This window comes from Camelus dromedarius, chromosome 10 (genome assembly GCF_036321535.1).
Source record: "Camelus dromedarius isolate mCamDro1 chromosome 10, mCamDro1.pat, whole genome shotgun sequence".
NCBI lineage: Eukaryota > Metazoa > Chordata > Mammalia > Artiodactyla > Camelidae > Camelus > Camelus dromedarius.
The window spans coordinates 78,720,205-78,739,230 of NC_087445.1; the positions used below are offsets into that span (position 1 = coordinate 78,720,205).

The 19,026-nt window shown below is 49.5% G+C and overlaps 1 protein-coding gene across 12 annotated transcripts in view; it reads left to right on the top strand.

Annotated features, from left to right (window-relative positions):
• EHMT1 (euchromatic histone lysine methyltransferase 1) overlaps positions 1-19,026 on the top strand; it is a gene marked incomplete at its 3' end in the record, with an annotated part of 95,625 nt that overhangs the window by 21,665 nt on the left and 54,934 nt on the right. For 6 of the 12 annotated variants that reach the window (XM_064490842.1, XM_064490838.1, XM_064490834.1 and 3 more), the window contains 1 exon segment: positions 9,288-9,454. In XM_064490842.1, the coding sequence (XP_064346912.1) occupies positions 9,296-9,454 (159 nt within the window). 12 annotated transcript variants of the gene reach the window in all.

Sequence of the window (19,026 nt, forward strand, 5' to 3'; positions counted from 1 at the left end):
TGGTTTCGCGTGGTGGTGAGGCGGACTCGCCATGAGGCTGTGCAGGTGCGATTGCCCGGCATCGCCGGGCTCTGCCTCCTCGCGTGAGGCAGCCACGGGCCGTGCGTGGAGAAGTGAGCCTGGCTCTGCTGTGTGTGTGAGCACTGGGGGCGAGTCGCCCATGACTTTTACGTGTATTTACAAACATAAAACCGTCCTCGCTTTCAGGCTGTACAGAAGCAGGCCAGCCTTTGATGGACACATGCTCTTTGGGCTTGCAGAGAACGCTGCCCCTTGTCATGGTGCTTGCTCTGTGTTTTGATTACTGGTGTCTTTGTATAGTTTTTACTGTTGTTTCAGTGACTAGACTGTAAGCCATGTGAAGGTAGGGCTTTACCTTTTGTTAGTTTTCCAAGCCTCGCCTCTTACCTGGCCTGCTTTTAGGTGCTGTCTGTTGTATTGCTTAATGTAAAAGGAGAAGGGGCCAGAATTAGTCTGTTTTTTTTTGGACGGTGTCCTTGGGTGAATCCTTTAGGAATTAACTGGCTTCCAGGTGTAGACAGGAACCATTTATTCAGTGATATGTCCTACATTTGTTCATTTTTGTAACAAATACTTACTGTCTTCTGTGTGTTGGCTTCTGAACTGGGTGGCAGATGATAGAACTGGTTGGTGCCTGGTCTCTGGGGAGGTTCCTGGGTTGTAGTTCTGAGGAGGATGCAGTTCCAGGCCTGCTAAGTTAAAGGGGATGTGGGGTGTGGAAGCCACAGTGGGGATGGCGGGACCCTTGGCACGATAGAGAAGGCCTCCTGCTTGCTCGCGCCCACTGCAGACCGAGACCGCCAGTGTCTTCACTCCGGACTCCAGACAGGGCCTTGGGGCAGGGGTGGCTTCTGCACGTGCACAGACTGGAGTGGACAGGTGGCTGCCACCTCCAGCAAGCTGGCCACAGCCCTACGCGATTTCTGAACACTCGGTAGCTGTCCACGCTGGACTGAGAGGTGCACTGGATTTTAGAGACTTACTGAGACATTTTGCTTTTTGGGGGAGTACGAATTGTTTATATTGATTACATGTTGAAATGGTAACATTTTGGATACATATTGGGTTAAATAAAATTTGTTAAAATTAATTGCTGCTGTTTCTACTTTTTACCATGATTGCTAGAAAATTTGGAATATACTTATGGCTCATGCTGTGTTTCTCTTGGACAGTATTGCTCTAACCTGAAGGACAGTTCAAGTTTGCATGAACTTTGGACCATCTGGGACAAGAGTCCTGCAGCTTAGGGGAGAGGACGACAGCTCAGTTCTCCAGGAAAAGGGCTGGAGGGTAGAGGGTTTAGTGGAAGGCTGGAAGAGGGTCCTGTTCTGAGTGGGAGGGGGCGCTGGGAAGCCAGCTCCAGCCTGCTAGTGGCCGCCTGGCCTCAGAGCACGAGTCGGGGTGCATTGGTGGGGGTCAGAGCTGCCAGAAGGCAGGGTGGCGTGGGGCCTGTCGCACTGTCTGCAGCCCTGTGAGGTGTGTGGTTGTAAGCTCAGGCCTCCTTGGGCCTAGGTTTCGGTCCAGCATGGCCACAGACCTCCTGGCCCAGAGATGGGTTGGAACATTGAGTGTCTCAGCTGCTTTTCAGCTGAACATCTTGTCATTCTGGCTGTGGAGATGGGGGTATTTGTGCTCCAGTGCTTTACCTTTCTGGGCATTAAATCCCAGGTATTCTGACTGCATTCTGCCTTCGCTGTTCCTAGACCCACCAGGCCTGCCCTTGGAGCCCGTTCCGAGCTGGGCACCATTGACTTAGGGGTAGCCAAATTCATTGGCTAGTTGTCAGCCTTCTTTTTACTAGACCTCTGACAGCATCTGACATTCAGATTTAAAAAAAAAAAGAGTGATTAGTTATCTCCACTTGGCTTCCAGATCACCTTACTCTGCTGGTTTTTCCTACCTCCTTGAGCCTTTCTTCTTGGTCTTGTTTGCAGGACCCTCCTGAGCACAGCATCTAGATATTGAGGTGCCAGGGCCCGTCCTTCCCCTGAGCCATCTCAGCAGGGCCGTGCTGACCCCTGCCTCACCTTTGCCAGCTTCCAGGTTTGGGGACCTACTTACTGATGGCTTGGTGGGCTGGTGGGCACCTCCAGCCCTGGATGAGGCTCCAGCCCCTCACCTGACCCCTCAGCTTCTGCTGTGGCCTCATCCCACGTGACGGTGCGGTTGTGGACCGTGCTCCTCAGGGGTGCCGCTGGCTCCACCGTTCCCCGGGGACCTTCCCCGCCCTCCACCTCTTCTCCCCACCTCTTCTCCCAGCTCTCTGCCTGGGCCTGGGTGGCTCTGAAGGTTTCTGCCCTGCGAGCTGTCCTCCTGTGGCCTCGGTGCTCTTCACCTTGCTGACGGGGCCTTGAGTAGCGTCTGACCGGGGCCCCGCTGTCTTCTCCCCTGGCTCCCTGTGCTGCGGGCGCCATGGCCTCCCAGCTGCTTTCCGTGCACCAGGGCCTGCCCTCCTGCCTACCTTCAACGTGTGCCTGCAGACACACCCTGTCCTGCCTCCTGGGGCAGCCGTCCCACCTTATGTCTGTTGAGGGCTGGGAAGCCGGGTCTCTGGGCCGGCCGGGTGCTGCTGAGGCCCTGAGCTGGACGCTGCGGGGCTGTTGGGGCCTGGGGTCATTCATTAGCGCCCTTGGCTAGAGGCTGTGTGGCTGTTTGCAGCAACAGAACTCAACGCTGAGGAATTTCCATGCTGACACACTGCTGTTGTGGTTTTTATGGTTGGACTTGATCTGTTGCTTTTTAGTTGAAGTACAGTTGATTTACCACGTTGTGTTAGTTTCTAGAGCGTATTGATTCAGTTGTACATGTATATTCTTTTCCAGATTCTTTTCCATTATAGGTTATTACAGGCTACTGAATATGGGCCCCTGTGCTCTACAGTAGGACCTTGTTGTTCATCGCTTTTGTGTGTAGTAGTTTGTAGCTGCTGATCCCAGACTCCTAATTTATCCCTCCGCCCCTTCCTCTTTGGTAGCCATTGTTTTCTGTGTCTGAGTCTGTTTTGTAAATAAGTTCACTTGTATCGTATTTTGGATTCCATGTGTAAAAGTGATGTCACGTGGTGGTTGTCCTTCTCTGGCTGACTTAGTGTGATCGTCTCCAGGTCCGTCTGTGTGCTGTGTGTGTTGTTTTTAATGAACTGTTAGAGAGTTGGTTACAGACGTCATGACCCTTCACCCCTAAATTTTCAGTGTGTGTCTCCTCAAAACAAAGACCTTCCTACATAACCAGAGCGCTGTGGTTGAACTCGGGGAATTTCATGGACTGTCGGCCAGTGTCCTTAACAATCAGGCGTTAGGCTCAGGAGAAGCAGTGTTGACAGGTTGCTGCACAGGTGGCGCTGGGGACTTTTCCATCATGTCAGGAGTCCCAGGTCAGTTTGCCCCCATGCTTGGTGAGGACAGTGTCTGCTGGGCCTTCCCCTCCTGCAGGTGCCTGTCCTTCCTCATGAGTCACTGGCCGGCCGTCTCATTCCCTCCCAGTCACTAGCTGAGTCTTCTTTACAAAGACCTTTCTTTCCTCCTTCGAACTCCTCACTCTTTTGCTGTTACTACAGAGTGTTTATTAAATATGTTATAATGTATTTTCATCCTTATTCTTTGTGATGGTCAGATAATCTCAAATTTGGCCAGTTGGAGCCCTTTAGGCAAGATATTATGTCTTCTAAAAATTTTTTTAGTTGTAGCATAGTCAGTTTATAATGTGTCAGTTTCTGGGGTACAGCACAATGCCTTAGACATAACATATTACGTACATATACTCGTTTCCATGTTCTTTTCCATTTTAGGTTACTACGAGAGATTGAATCCAGTTCCCTGTGTCTTTTTTAAGATGATCCCATTAGTCTTTCAGCACCTTCTTGCTTTGTGGGATAACAAAATTATGAGACTATTTTGTATAATTCTTGGCAAATAAATGTGAAAATCTAGATGATACGGAGACTTTCCTAGGAAAAAATAACTTGTCAAAGTTTAGTAAAGATATTATTTTACTTACCTATTGCTGTGTAGCAGTTTCCCTCAAATTTGGCAGCTTTTTGTTCATCTCACAGTTGTGTGGTCATGTTTATTGTCTCCCAGTCCTGTGCTCAGGAACCCAGGCTGGGCCCTCCGGCTCAGGGTCTCTTTAAACAGGCTGCAGTCGGGATGTCAGCGGGCATGGTTCTGAGTTCAGCTGGGGTGGGACTTGCTTCCAAGCTTGCAGTCTGTCTGTCTCGAATCTACCCGCCCCTCCCTCCCTCCCTCCCTCCCCATCCATCTGTCTGTCTCTCTTGGTGGGGAAATCCTGGAGGTGCTCCCACCAAGATCAGTAACACAGTTAGGCTGCTTATCATCTGCACGAATCGTTAACATTTTGTTGTTGGGATTATACAGTGTAACTAGACAAGAGAACTGTTAGAGACAAAAAATTTGAAAATAAGTGGTAAAACCGTTTGTAAGTGAGGTAACTATATCTGGAAAACCTGAGAGCGTCGGTGCTGAAATGCAGACTTTTGAATCATTCAGTAGAGGAACTGGATGTAAAACTGAGGTATGAAAATCCGCAGCCTTCACATATATACAGAACAGTAACCCATTTACAACAACAACAACAACACAAAAGGTAAAAGATTCTGGGATGAGTTTAATGATGTGCACGTTTGGTATGAGGAATAGTGTAGAGCACTCCGAAACGAAAGACCTAAGCCGTGGAAAGACACTTCTTGTTCTTGGACATCATGACGGTGCTAGTTCTTCTAAATCAATATAGAACTTTACCTTCATCCTGTAGTTGCAGGCTCCTCGTCAGATGCGTGACTGGCAGGTATCTTCCCCAGGCTGGGGGGTGGGGTGTGTTCGCTTCCTTGATGGTGTTCTTTGGAGCACAAACATTTTTAATTTGGTTTATTTTTCTCTGTTGCTTGTGTTTCTGGTGTTGGATCTGAGAAACAGCGGCCAAGTCCTAGGTCATGAAGATTTATGCCTGTGTTTTCTTCTAAGAGTTTTGTTGTTTTAACTCTTTGATATTAGATCTTTGATCCATTTTAGGTTAATTTTTGTACATGATATCCAGTTGTCCTAGCACCATTTGTTGAAAAGACTCTTCTTTCACATTGAGAGGTCTTGATGTCTGTGGAAATTCAGCTGACTGCAGATACCTGGGTTTATTCCTGGGCTTCGAATTCCGTTTCATGGATCAGATGAATGTGTTTATGCAGGTACCACACCATCTTGGTCACTGTAGCCTTGTGGGGAGTTTTGAAATGGGGAAATGCGAGTTCTCCAAAGTCATTTTTCTTTTTCAAGATTGTTTTGGCTGTTGTGGGTCTCTTAAGTTTCCATATGAATTTTAAGGTCAACCTGCCACTTTTCACAGGGAAGCCATTTGAGGTTCTGTAGGGGTTGTGCTGAGCGTTCTTTTAAACGCATTACCTCTGAGTGGAGTCGTACCTGTAACTGATGCAGGAAACACGAGTGACTGTTGGTGTCAGCTGAGTCGCAGACTAACACGTAATACGGGTTGGGCCCCAAAGGGACGGGCTGGACTGGAGAATAGGAACAGGGAGGCAGCACAGACCGGAAGCCTGGTGTCAGATTGGGCCTGCCTGGGCCGAGGTGCGCAGTACCCTGGATAGAGAGACACTGGGAGATGCCTCTGGAGTTGGGAAGTGCAGGGAACTGCGCGTGGGGCTGAGCTTTCAGGGGTCCAAGTCTGGGCTGGGGGAGGGGGTGCATCTGAATCGGATGGTGACATGTTTGAGCACTGGGCTGGTAGCCTGGCTAGTGGAGGTTGGTCAGAAAGACCGAGAACCATTGTTACCCTGGACCCAGGATTCGTATTTATGGGGCTTCACCTGAAGAGAGGACAGCGCTCCCTGTGCAGTGGGTGCTCACTCAGGCTCGGTGGTAACGAGTGGTGAGCTCACTGTGAGTGTCACTTAGGAAGACATTCGTAGTGTTTTCAAAGTGATGATGCATTGAAAAGTCACAGGTGGTCAGTGATCGAGAAGTGTTCACTGCTTGGTGCAGCATCAGCTTGATGGGATGCTGGACTCCCGCTAATGTGGCCGTCATGGAGACCGGGGACACAATGGGATATTGGAGGGAAGGATTGAACTGACATAGCTCACGGTCGGTGAAACGTGCACACATGGAGAGAACCTGGAAGGACATGGAACATTTTGAGTTAAGGTTGTGATACTTGTTTCAAAACTTCCCCTTAATATTATCTTCCTACTAGGCATGGTTGTTGGGTCTGTGCTGACGTGTGGGAGGTACTCAGCTGGACTTCGCTCTCCATGACTGCTGTGGCCCCAGGCCTGGCCCAGAGCAGGGGCTAGACTCACACCCGAAGGTAGGGGAGCAGTCAGGGGTCCTGCTGGACCTCTGATTGCTGTTCACAGGTCGTCCACACACCCTCACCTCCACCTGCTCAGTCAGCAAGAGCCTGGGGGCCCACCCTGTGCCCCGCCCTTCCTTGGCTGAAGCAGTGAGCCCGCTGGTTGGAGGCTTGTACCCCAGGGGGACACGGACAAGCAAGAGCAGACTGGATGGGGTGTGGGAAGGCAGGTGGCAGGCCTGCATGGCCACCGTGTGCTGAGGGCAGGGACGGAGGCAGGGCTGGGCTCTCTGGGTGGGATGGACGCCCGGGCCACTCTCTGCGTGTTGAGAAGCAGCTGCGAGCCAGGGAGCCCGCAGGAGGTGGGGGCTGTACAACTCAGGCGAGGAGACCCAGGTCAGTGAGGGGGTGGGAAGAAAGGTCAGGTCAGATTTGGGATCTGTTTTAAAGAGGGACCACTCATGATGTAAAAAGAAATTGCATGTGCACATGGAGGGAGAGAAGAGCGAGGATGAAGTCTTGAGTAGTTGGACTCCAGAAGTAATTTGAAGGCAGACCCCAGTGATGGACCAGCTGTGATTTGTGACAAGGAAGAGAGGAAGTCAGATTCTTGGAGTTGGGGGCCTGAGCGCCGCAGGAGTGTGAACGGAGAGGAAGTACACGTGGAGGGGTGGTGTTGGGTGGTCACGAGCTCGGTGTTGAGTGTGGACACATCTGTAGTCCTTCACATGGAAGGAGATCCGAGCTGGAAATAGAAATGTGAACAGAATGAAATCAAACCCGAGACAACAGGCTTCTCAGCCTCGAGCGGTGGTCCTGCCGGCATGGCCCAGCCTTTTTGCTGGGGGGCTGTCCTGGGCCATGTGGGATGGTGATGCCAGTCACTCTCCCCTACCTGGTCATGACGACAAAAAGTATCTTAGTGGGGAAGTGCCCCGATGGAGAACCACCTGGTAGGAATCTGACCCCTTCTCTACTTGATGTAGCCGCACCCCCTGCTCTGGGTCCTTTGCAGGATTCAGTCACTCACACTTGCCTGTAGGATTCATTCTCTACTGGAACCCAGAGGAGCCCTTAAACACTGAAACAAACAAGAGGACTCCCGGGTCACTCCTCCTTGCTCAAGTCACTGCCTGTGTCAGAAGGGCGGACCCCTGCCCGCCCCGGACCCCTGAGCCTCCCTGCCTGGGCTCTTGGCAGATGCTCTGGTTCAGTCTTCAGAGATGCCTTCACTAACCTGAGGTCGCTGCCCCATGTTTCTCTGTCCCTTTAACTTGGCTTATTTATCCAGAGTTACCTTTTCCTCGTCCCCTTCCCTCTAGTCCCTTGTGTGCCTGTCCTGCGCTTAGGCCTTACTCTGAGCTGGGAGTGAATCTCCTCCTGGACTTCCCTGCGCCTTTGCACGCGGATGTGTGTGTGTACGTGCGTTACGCATTTGACGTGTATATGTTACTGTCCGGTACGTAGATTTTTAACTGGCTTTTTTATACTTCTCATTGTTTTCTAAAATTTGTTCCCTTTTGTCTTTCTATTTATAAGGTTTTACCAAGTCCAAATTACAAAGCATTCCTAATGGTGTTTTTCAGCGTTTACGGATTTTAATGTCATGTTACTTCCTTGAAAATTAAGGCCTAATAAGTTTGTCATTGAATTGAAACAAAATACCAGTATTTTTTCACATAACACAAACATTTTCATTATAAATATTTGGATGACTACTCAGATATTACCATGTAAGTTTTTATAAGTTGCATGAAGGAAATCTTAAAGTGATACAAAAAATATACATATGTAAGTGGCTTTTTTTTAATATTAATACAAAGAAAAGCCCTTTTAATTTCCTGACCCAGATAACCTCTATTGACACAGCTAAGAAGCCTGCCTGCGCGCGCGCGCACGCACGCACACACACACGCACACACGCACGCACGCACACACACACCCCCGCGCGCGTGGGGAGCTCACTCGCTGCTCCGAACCTCGTGATCAGTCTCCCCGCCTGCTTTTTACACTTGCAGTGCACTTGTATTTCTAAAACATTTCTATTTTAATAGTTTTTAATTTCATAAAGAGTGATTTTCTGGGATTTTCTTTTTCATTACCTTGGTATTGCTAAGACTCATTCATGCTGTGTGTTGCTGTAATGGGTTTATTTTGTCTGCTTTCTAACCTTTCGCTGTGTGAAAAAAACAGTTTTTTCATCCACTCTCCCACAGGGACATTTTAGTTTCCAAGGTTTTTTCTTTTTTTCTCTTTTTAAAAATTGTGGCCTCTTCTGCTAGGAACATTTCTGTGCTCTGAACTTTCTTGGGTGTGAAGCTGGGGGTGGAATGCCCAGGCATTGATATGTAAATGATCGACTCTTGGAGAGATTGCGGAGCGGTTCCCAGGGGCTGTGCCGGTGGACCCCTGCCCCCTCTAAATGCAGAAACCCTGTGCCCTGTCCTCCCCAGCGGGACTGGCCGGCCTTTGGTTGGGTCACGTGCGTGTGTGTGAAATGGCATCTTACCGCCGTGCGTGTGTGTGAAATGGCATCTTACCGCCGTCTTAGTTGGTATTTCCCTGATCACTAATGCTGTTGGCCACCACGTGTTTACTGACTGAATCTGTCTACTTTTATTGTGGGACGTCCGCACATGTTGGTCTGTTTTTGTGCTCATTATTTTGCAGTTCTCTGTATGTTCTTAGTGCTGATTCTTTGTTAGTTGTGGGTATTGTTCATGTATTCTCCTAGTTTTACAATTAGTTGTTTTCCTGTTCTGAGAAAGGTCTCTTTATCTCACAGTCTAGAAGTTTATGTAGGTTTTAACTCTTAAGTTTTGTTTTTGACGTGTAATTCCTTATTTCTTTTGGAGTTGGCTCTTTCCTTGTATTTAAAATTAAAAATAAATGGTAGCAGTAGGGATTCGGTGTCATCTTTTTTCGTACACTTAATTATTCTTTCTTAGCTTCAGGTATGAACGGGTCTTCCTTTCCCCACGGACCTGACACCGCACGTCCTGGGGCCACTTGTGCGGGACTCCCTCTGGATTCTCGCCTTTGGTCAGCGCCTCTGCCCGCGCCTCAGTTCCTTGCTCATCGTCAGTACTGGAAACGGACCTCAGAAGCATTCTGGGTATTTTGGGCCATTTATTCTTCTACATAAATTTTAGAATCCTCAAATTTCATGAAAAACGATGTTGGGATATTAGTTGGACTTGCATTGAATCTGTAGGTCAATTGACAACCTGTGACATCTCCCCCATATCATGCCTTCTTGTTGGTGAATATAAAATCTCTCTATTCGTTTAGTTAAGAAAAACAAACTCAGTCAAATTGTACTTTCCTGCAGAGGTTGTACCATCTTTTGTAGGTTTAGTTCTAGGTAACTGGTGGTGTGGGCACAAGCAGGCCGGTGACAGTGATGCTCGGGTTGGTAAAGTGACCAGAGACCGAGAAGCATTCAGGAGAGTTTAATAGGGACGCTGTCGCAGGCATCAGTGTGCCACACAGCGAGAGGAGCCCATGCGAGACCCCGATGGCGCACAGGGTCTTCTTTAGGGGGACGGGGGATGTGCACGTAAGGAGGAGGGGCTGCATGATCAGTTCGTGCACTGGTCCCTGATTGGCTGTAAGATCCGTCAGGACTCCTCTGAACAGGACTCCTCTACGACTTTGATGAGGGCAGGATGTGAGCCTGTCTCTGAGGCGTTGTGAGCCGGGCTGTCTCCTGGGGCGATGGGTTTTGTTAGGGTAAACACACACTGAGGTGTTTTTATCTTGCAGAAATGGAGGTATGCGGAGGGTCCTGCAGTGGGGATGGGGTTAAGGTGTCAATGGCTCCAGGCCCACTGAGAGCCCAGGGGTGGGGGTTTTGACTCCAGTGAGGGCCAGCCGGCTCCACAACTTGTGCCTGTCCGATGCTGCTGTAAATGAGGTATGACTTCTCCTTAATTATCATGTCCGATTGCTCAGTGATGGTGTGTAGCAGGACAGCTAGCTGAATATTTAACCTCATGTATGCATATAGTTCCTTTGCTAAGCTCCGCTGTTACTCCTGGTAATCTGTAGGCAGTATAATCTGCAGATAGTAACATTTCTGTTTCTTCCTTTCTGATCCTCAGGCCGCACATTTCTTGTCTAATTGTACTGGTTAGGACTCCCAGTCAGTGCTGAATGGAAGCAATGTCCGTGTTCTTGGTTTTACTTATTTCTACTATTTTATGAACTTGCCTGTTTGAAATAATTTCAGACTTAAAAAACTCTTACAGAAATAATAGGCAGAATTTCCATATGCCCTTCACCCAGGTGCCCCATGTTAACACTGAGCCACGTTTGCTGTTACCCTGTGTGGCTGTCCCTGTCTAGTTTTTATTTGCTTCTCATGATCATTCTTGATTTTGAAGGGAATGGTTCCTATGTTTCCCCATTTAGGATGATGTTTACTGTATTAGTTCTTCGTGTTCTTTATCAGAACAAGCACAATTCTCTCCTCTTCCTAATTTACTGAGTTTTTAAAATCATACTTGGGTATTGAATTTTACCAAATCTACATCTTTAAAAATCTTACTCTGAACTACATTTGTGAATTTTTCTTAAGTTCAGTCGCACTTGCATGCCTGAGACACACCCATAATACCTGCTAGTATTAACTTTATTTCCAGTTGAATTGAAGTTGCTGATACCTTGTTTAGAAGCTCATCCGTATTTTTAATAGAAATTTCCATCAATTTTATTGTCTGCTTCCTTCTCATTTCTATTTATTTTATTGTTCAATTGTACTTTCTTGAGATGAACTTGTCATTAGCTTGTTAATTTTGGGACTTTTTTTTTTTTTTTTTTACGAAGCTGCAGTCCACAGGTTCTGTTTTAATAGCTGCTTTGGGTGTGTAGAGGCCGGGTGAGGAGGGGTGGGGAAACCATGTGGACAGTTAGATGTAGTCTCGTCAGGACCCTAGTTTCCTTGTGGTAGGCGGGTTAATGGGTCCTTGTTACACGATTAAGAATAATTGAGTAAGTGAAGAAAGCATGGTTCAGGGTGACAGTGCATCATGTCCAGAGTTGGAATGACCAGAATTCTTAGCACATTTGAGGTCCAGAAGAAGAAAAACACAAAAAAGTTAAATGGTGAGAAAAGGTGCATATTGCAAAGTAACCTTCCACCTCCCTTTCTGCTCTTCCTCTTCCTTACAATTTCTTATAATTCCTCCCCCAAAAGATGTATACGCACACTCCAGCATTTTGTTCTTGCAGGGGTCCGCAGATGCCCCTTCTGGACCTAACCTCTGGTGTGTCACCATGGTCGTCCCACGGTAGCCTGGAGCTCGCTCTCGGTCTCCCTGGTAGGGTGAAGGATTTCCAAAACTCGTTGGGTAACCCGTCGGGTATTCTGGCTGTCTAATGCAGAGAGAAGGCCGCGTGAACCTCTTGCCATCCATTTGCTCCTCCCCAACCCCTGGCAACCCCCAGTCTCCCGGCTGTCTCTGTAGGTTTGCATATCCTTGACATTGCATATGAATGGAATCATGTAACGTGTGATGTTTTGTGACTGGGTTGCTGTTTCCAAGGATCATCCTGCTTTCCTGTGTGTCAGTGTCTCATTCCCTTTTAGTCAAGTTAAGTCATGGTAGGGGGAGACCACACTTTTCTCATTCATCTGAGGAGGGACGTTTGGATTAGTTCCACTTTTGGGGCTATTATGAATAATGCCAATATTATTTTCATAATATTAATATGAAAAAATATGTTTCCCCTTCCTCCCCAACCTCCTCTCTCCCTCTCTCCCCCTCTCCCCACACTCCCCCCTCACCCCTACAACTGCCCACCAAGGGAGACCCCGCATCCCCCCGTGTCCCCCCAGTCCATCCCCGTCCATTCCCCTGTGGGGCTCTGAGCACCACCCAGGCTGCTGCTGCCCTGTGTCTCTTAGCAGCCTGCATGCTCGCCCCTCACCCCTGGACGTCCTCTCCTTACACAGGGAACCCACACTCCCTGTGCCCGCTCCTCTGTCCAGATGCTCCTGCCCCTCCACTGCTGTCCTGTCATCCCCATGTGCTTGCAGGGCGACAGGGCTGCTGCTTGCACCCTGGTCTCAGTTCTTGCCTCTGCTGTCCTTCCCTGCTCTCCTTGGCTGCTTCCTTCCTTCCTAGGACTTCTTCCCCGGGCTGCGATCTTGGCAGTGGCCAGGCCCGACCGAGACAGCCGGCTGGCAACTCCTGTCTTGCTTGTCCTTGGCCACTGTTGGTGACTGCTCCAGACCCCGTCCCGTGCTTCCCGTGTTCACTCAGGAGCTCCCATGGGGTCCACCCCGTGCTTGCTGCAGGCCTGGATCCCTGGTAGAGTTTGAATGACGGGTTAGTGAGGATTTTCTGTCGGTAGTTATTATTCTGTTTAGTAATTGTATGCATTACAGAAGACCTCAAGTTTTAAGTTTTACTTGGGGGAAAAAATGGTGGGAAACCCATAGTTAACTTGGATATTCTGAATTAGGGATTGGGACTGAGATTTTTGTTGTATTTTTTGAAATACAAATTTTTAAAAAAATAATGAACATGTATCAGTTTTATAGAAAAAAATTGAGACCCTCCTTTATATGCACTTCATAGATTACTGTATTTTTTAAAAAAGTAATAAGCAGTAAACAAGGACTTGTATCGCAGAGGGACCATATTCAACATCTTGTAATAACATATAATGGAAAAGTCTGAAAAAGAATATATATATGTATAACTCAGTCGCTTTGCTGTACACCAGAAACACTGTAAATCAACTATACTTCAACTAAAAAAGTGAAAATTAAGAAAAATGAGCATTCCAAATCTGAAGGGAAGATGACCCTGAATTTCGAGAATGCTCTCTGAAAACAAAGCTGCTCGGAAGAGCTGCATCCTGTATTTGTAAATTGGATAAAATAAGGAGGGGTCCCCTGTGTCGAGGGTGGCCTCAGGCGCACCTGGGCTGCACCCATCCTTCCGCCCCTGCCTTGCCTTCTGCCTGCCCCTCGGTGCGGCCCCCTCGAGTCCTGGGTCCGTCCGCTCAGCAGGACCAGCCCACCAGCACGGACGCCGCCGTAGTGGGCGGCGTAGCGGAGGGTCCCCAAAGCCCTTCCGGGCTGTGCGGTTGGACCGCCGCCTGCTTTTTCCGTCCCGCTGGGTCCCGGAGTTGGGGGCCGAGGCGGGGGGCGGGGCGGGGGCGGGGGCGGGGGTGGGGCCGGGCTCCAGGGTTGGGGCTGGGGCTGGGGCGGGGCCGGAGGCAGGCGGGGCGCGGGTGGGGGGCTGGGCTCTCAGCCTGAGAAGGGAAGTTTGTAACGCTGCAGCAGCCCCGCCCCTCTAGTCTCTGCCCCCCCCCCCTTTTAAAGGGGGAGGTAATTCAGTTTATTTTTAGAGGAGGCACTAGGGATTGAACCCAGGGACGTGGATGCTAAGCACGCGCTCTGTCACTTGAACTATACCTTCCCCCTATAGTCTCTGCTGTTTCGTTTTGAAAAATAGTTGTTTTTCATAAGCATATTTTGTGTTAGGGTGTAATGGGTTTATTTTGAGGAAAGTGGTGATTTAAGGTGGTCTCAGTTTTAATCTCTGCCGTGGCCCGTAGGAACAGCGGCTCCTGGGGTGTACTGTGGCCCGGGATTGGCGGTGCAGTAGTGGTCGGAAACCCCCCAAGTCCCTTTCCTCAGAGACCTGGCGTTCTCATGGGGGCTGAATTCCACGTTTCTGTGTTGCATGCTTCAAAATGCTCAACACTTTTGGTTTATTGTCTTTACCACGCTCAGTCTTTTTGTCAGAATGGGGGCTGGCTATGAATGTGTTGTTTTTCCCGTGTTATTTCAGCCCTGTTACAGAGCAGTATTGAGGAAAATTTTTTAAAAAATCTGTAGGGTTAGGAATGTGATCTTTCTGATCATCTGGGAGAATTAATGCTTTTCTACTGTTTTCTGCACAAGCCTGCACTTACTCTGTGCGCCAGCAGACGGCGCCCGCGTTCCGACGAGACCCAGGCGCTGGGTGGAGCCTGGTCCACGTTTCAGGCTCAGCGCTCAGCAAAGGCTCGCCTGCCTGCCTGCCTGCCTGCCTGCCAGCCCTCGACTCTGAACGAAGACCCTGAAGGTCTCAGGGCTCTTTCCCAGCAGATGCCTGCCCGTGCTCACGCATGGTCTTCTGACTGACGGCCAGGCGTCTGCGTGCCCACCCCCCCGCCGCACTGTGTCCCTCGCTGTGGTCCCTCAGAGAGGCCCGTGCTCTTCGCGTCTGGACAGAAGAACGAGGGTGTCCTTTTTCTTGTGTGTAAACTCAGTCCATCTTACCCGTACCTCCACGTTCTGCAGGGGAACAGAGTGCCTGCCCTCAGAGGAGAGACATGCTTTGGGGCAGGGCTGGGCCCCGCATAAAGCTCTAGCCCTGGGGATGTGGTCAGTTCCCAGGGTCCCTCCCTCAGGTCAGTGCTTGGGACCACGCCCTGTGGCCTCAGTCCTGTGCGTCTCTGCAGAGGCTGGACACCAGACAACCCTCACTCAGGCCTGTGCCTTTCAGCCTGGGGGAGACACGTCCTGCCCTCAGGGGTCTGTGTCACAGGTTGCCAGTGTCTTACAGTGTGTTAACAACATTGTTCTCACATCAAAAAAAATTTAAGGATTTTCCTTTCCTGGTTGTAACTCTGAAAAGTGTGTACAGTTGAGAGGCTGGAAGACCACGTGGTCCCCGTGAGTCCAGTCGCACTGCTTGTACGGCAGAGTGGCTTGTGTGTGAGGTGACATACCGCTCCCTCGGCCCCTGCCATGCACGTGTGGGGCCTCTGTCCTCAGGAGCCCACGCTTGTCCCAGGCAGAACCATCCGGTGTCCCGGAATGGAGCCTGCAGTCTGGCCGGGATGGGGCGGAGGTGACCAGCCAGAACTGCCCTGTCCCTACTCTGTCCGCCATACAGTTAAAGGACTAGAGAGATGGGGGTGCTGGGGTGGGGAGAATTTCTACAGCACAAGTCGTTTCCTCTGAGGGTGTGGGTCCCAGTCCCGGGGACCACGCGTGGCAGCTCCGTCAGTGTGACCATGGCAGAAGCCGAGACGAAAGCTGCTTGTCCACAAGCCGTGAAAACCCCAGGGCTTCCTGGGTGCCAGCCTTCACAGAGCTTCTTCTAAGAAGCAAGTTCCAGGAGCCAGACGACATTAAGCAGAATTGCAGTCTTCTTGGCGTCTATTAGAGAACACGAGGGCAGTAGCAATTCAAGCTCCTGGTGAACCTCCAGCACCCTGTCCTGGCTGGCTCCCCCTCACTTGGCAGAGTTCCTAGGAAGCTCCCTGTTCCTGGCTCCTGGCTCCAGAGCTGTTTCTTCTGTTCTCTTTGCTTTTTTTGTCAAATCTTGGAGAGCAAGTTCAGAGCAGCAGTGGCACAGCCTGTGCTTCTTCTCTGCGGTCTTCCTGTTCCACCGTCACCTCTGGGTCCCCTCCTTGGTGAGTGCGGCCCGCGCAGGAACCTGTCCCTGAAGCAGAGAGATGCACCAGGCCCCATGGTCGCCAGGCTGGGGGCTCCTGCCCCTGGAGAGCTTCCCCTCCCTTCTCCCTTCTGATTGGAAGTGAGTCCTGGGTGATGGCTTTGGCGCAGGTGGGCGTGAAGGGATCCGGAGTTGGTCTGTGAGGAGGAGGGGGAGCCCCTCTGTGGGGTCCTGCAGAGACACAGGGCTCAGTGGGTGGGAGAGGAGCATGCTCCCCAGCTCTGTCCTTTCTCTTTGGGGCTCTTTCATGGAGGAGTTACAGAGTGCTGCGTGCAGAGTGTCACATGACAGCGTCACTGCAAATACCCAGCGTGTTCCCCAGTGGGTCTGGTGCAGGATCTTGTAGGCGATGCCGTGTGTCCCCGTCCCCATGACGAGGTCTCTGCAGCCTCCGCCCTGGGGGTGGGTTCTCTTGTTCACATTGGTTCAGGGAAACTGGTTCCCTCAGGTGTCTGTAGGGTCCCTTTTATATGATCCGGGTTGGTTATACTTTTGTGAGCACATTGTCACAGGAAAGCGTTTGGACGGTTATACACTCATGTTTAGTTGGCTTTTGGGTAATTTTCACTTTTCAATTTTTCCCAATTAATTTCCTTCAGTTGAATTAAAAAAATGAAATGATACAGTAATACATGAATTTTTCTTTTGAAAACTGAGTCTTGTGCAGGCAGGGTCTCCCATCTGACCCCACACCTTCTGTCAGGGCAAGGCGATGTGGATGGACCCTTCCAGATCTTGCCGTGTTGTGCAGAGACGTGCTTGAGCCCGTCGGGAAATGCAGTGCTATTCCGTAGAAGTTTCTTTTATTGTTCTTACTTCTGAAATACTTCCACACTTAATGGAAAAGCTTCGAGTATGATTTTCACGAGCCCTTGGAGGTCAGGCTGCCTCATGGACGCCCTGTTGTTCCTGGTGCTGGGGTGCATTTCCGCAGACACTCGTGTGCTGCCGACATCAGGAAGTCAGTAGGTGTCCTGAAATGTATCCGTGATGTGCACTCAGCACCATTATGCTACATCCTGTTTTTCTTACTACACTAATATTTATTGTTATCTGATTTTTACTCTTATAAATACACCTCTCCTTTTCAAGGAGTCTTTTCTAATGATTGCATTGGTTTCATTAAAGATATTCGTGATTGCATGTGTAAGGTTATGTTTTCACGCCTCTCAATCTTTTCCCCCCTTTTTTGTGGTAAAATGTACTTAAATATACATTTTATCATTTTAACCATCTTTAAGTGTTCCTTTTGGTTACGTTAGGTTCTTTCTTATTTATTCGTTTATTTACTTATTATTGAGTTATATAGTCAGTTTACCATGTTGTGTCAATTTCTGGTGTACAGCACAATTTTTCGGTCATACATGAATATAAATATATTCATATTCTTTTTCACTGTGAGCTGCTACAAGATCTTGAATATATTTCCCTGGGCTATACGGTATAAACTTGTTTATCTGTTCTCTTTTTTAAATTGTATTTAATTATTTTATTTTGGCGGGTAGGGAGGTAATTAGGTTTATTTATTTTTAGAGGAGGTACTGGGGATTGAACCCAGGACCTCCTGCACGCTAAGCATGCGCTCTACCACTTGAACTATACCCTCCCCGCTATCTATTTTATGTATACCTGTCAGTATCTACAAATCTTGCACTCCCAGTCTATCCCTTTCCACCCCACTTCCCCTGGCAACCACAAGTTTGTATTCTATGTCTGTGAGTCTGTTTCTGTTTTATATTTAAGTTCGTTTGTCTCCTCCTCCTTTTTTTTTTTTTTTTTTTTTTAGATCCCACATATGAGCCATCTCATGTGGTATTTTTCTTTCTCTTTCTGGCTTACTTCACTTAGAATGACATTCTCCTGGGACATCCGTGTTGCTACAAATGGCAGTATGTTGTCATTTTTATGGCTGAATAGTATTCCATTGTATAAATATGCCACAGCTTCTTTATCCAGTCACATTAGGTACTTTCACAACATTGTGCCACATCATCACATGTAGCTCTGAAATACGTTCATCACCCCGAGCAGAAACTCTGCACCTGTTAAGCAGTGCCTTCCCTTTCCCCTGTCTCTGAATTTACCTGAACTGGCTGTCCCACTAAGCAGCCCTCTACAGCATTTGTTACCCTGGGTCTGGCTTGTCTCCCTCAGCACCATGTTTTCGAGGTTCATCCACGTTGCAGCGTGTCGTAACGTTGCTCCCTCTCCGGCCGCGTAATGCTCTCGCACCCTGTTGCGTGTGACTGCCTGTTGGTGAGCACCTTTGTTTTCTCCAGCTTTGGGCCGTGTTGAATAGTGTTGCTGTGGGCGTTTTGGGACGGAGGTCTCAGACGTGCCTGTTTTCAGTTGCTCGGGTTGAGACTAGCAGTGGAATCGCTGGGTCGTCTGGGGATTCTGTGTGCAGCTTTCTGGGGCGGCACCAGCTCTCTCCAAAGCAGCCGCTTTATTCTGTGTCCCTGCCACAGTGCATGATGAGGGTTTCAGTTTCTCCACTTCCTCACCAGCACTGGCTACTGTCCGGCCTCCTAATTGGAGCCCCCCCATGGCGGGTGTGGGGTGGCCCTCGTCGGGGTGCTGGCGGCGGCCGTTGCCGGCCAGCAGCCCTGCGCGCTCTGGCTGGAACCATGTGCCTCTGCGTCCGGACCCTGGTGGTTTTGTCCCCACGTGCCTTTGATACAGGAGCTCCTAAATCTGCTCCCTTCCCCTGAGCTATGCAAGAAGCACTGTTTACTAAAGCTCATGGGAAATTGCTGATTCTACTGAAGGGCAAAATAGGCAGAACTAATGAGAAGGGTGACTGGACTCTGGAAGAATTTGGAAATGGCACGAAATGAGACTTGTGAAAACACCAGGCCAGTATCGCTCAGGGTGCCACAGTACTATCGGGGACGGGGGACCCTGCATTGGCCTTGTATGTGCCTTCCGGTATTTCCCACGGCCTTGCGTCATTATACGGCTTTTTTCCAATCAACTTAAATTTTTTTTTGCTTTAGAAAGGAGTTCTGACAAGAGTTAAAACGAGAAACGTTCTTTTAGACTGTGTCGCGTTTGGGAGAGAGTCCGATGACGTACGTTCACCTGGGGCGCCGCCTCCTGTGGGTGAGGGAGCCGCCAGTGACGCTCCGTGCCCTGGAAGCCACGCAGCGGTCTTGCGGAACATCCCACATCTGAAACTCTGTGCACGCTTTGCTTAGGGCGGATGTATCGATGCACCGTTGCC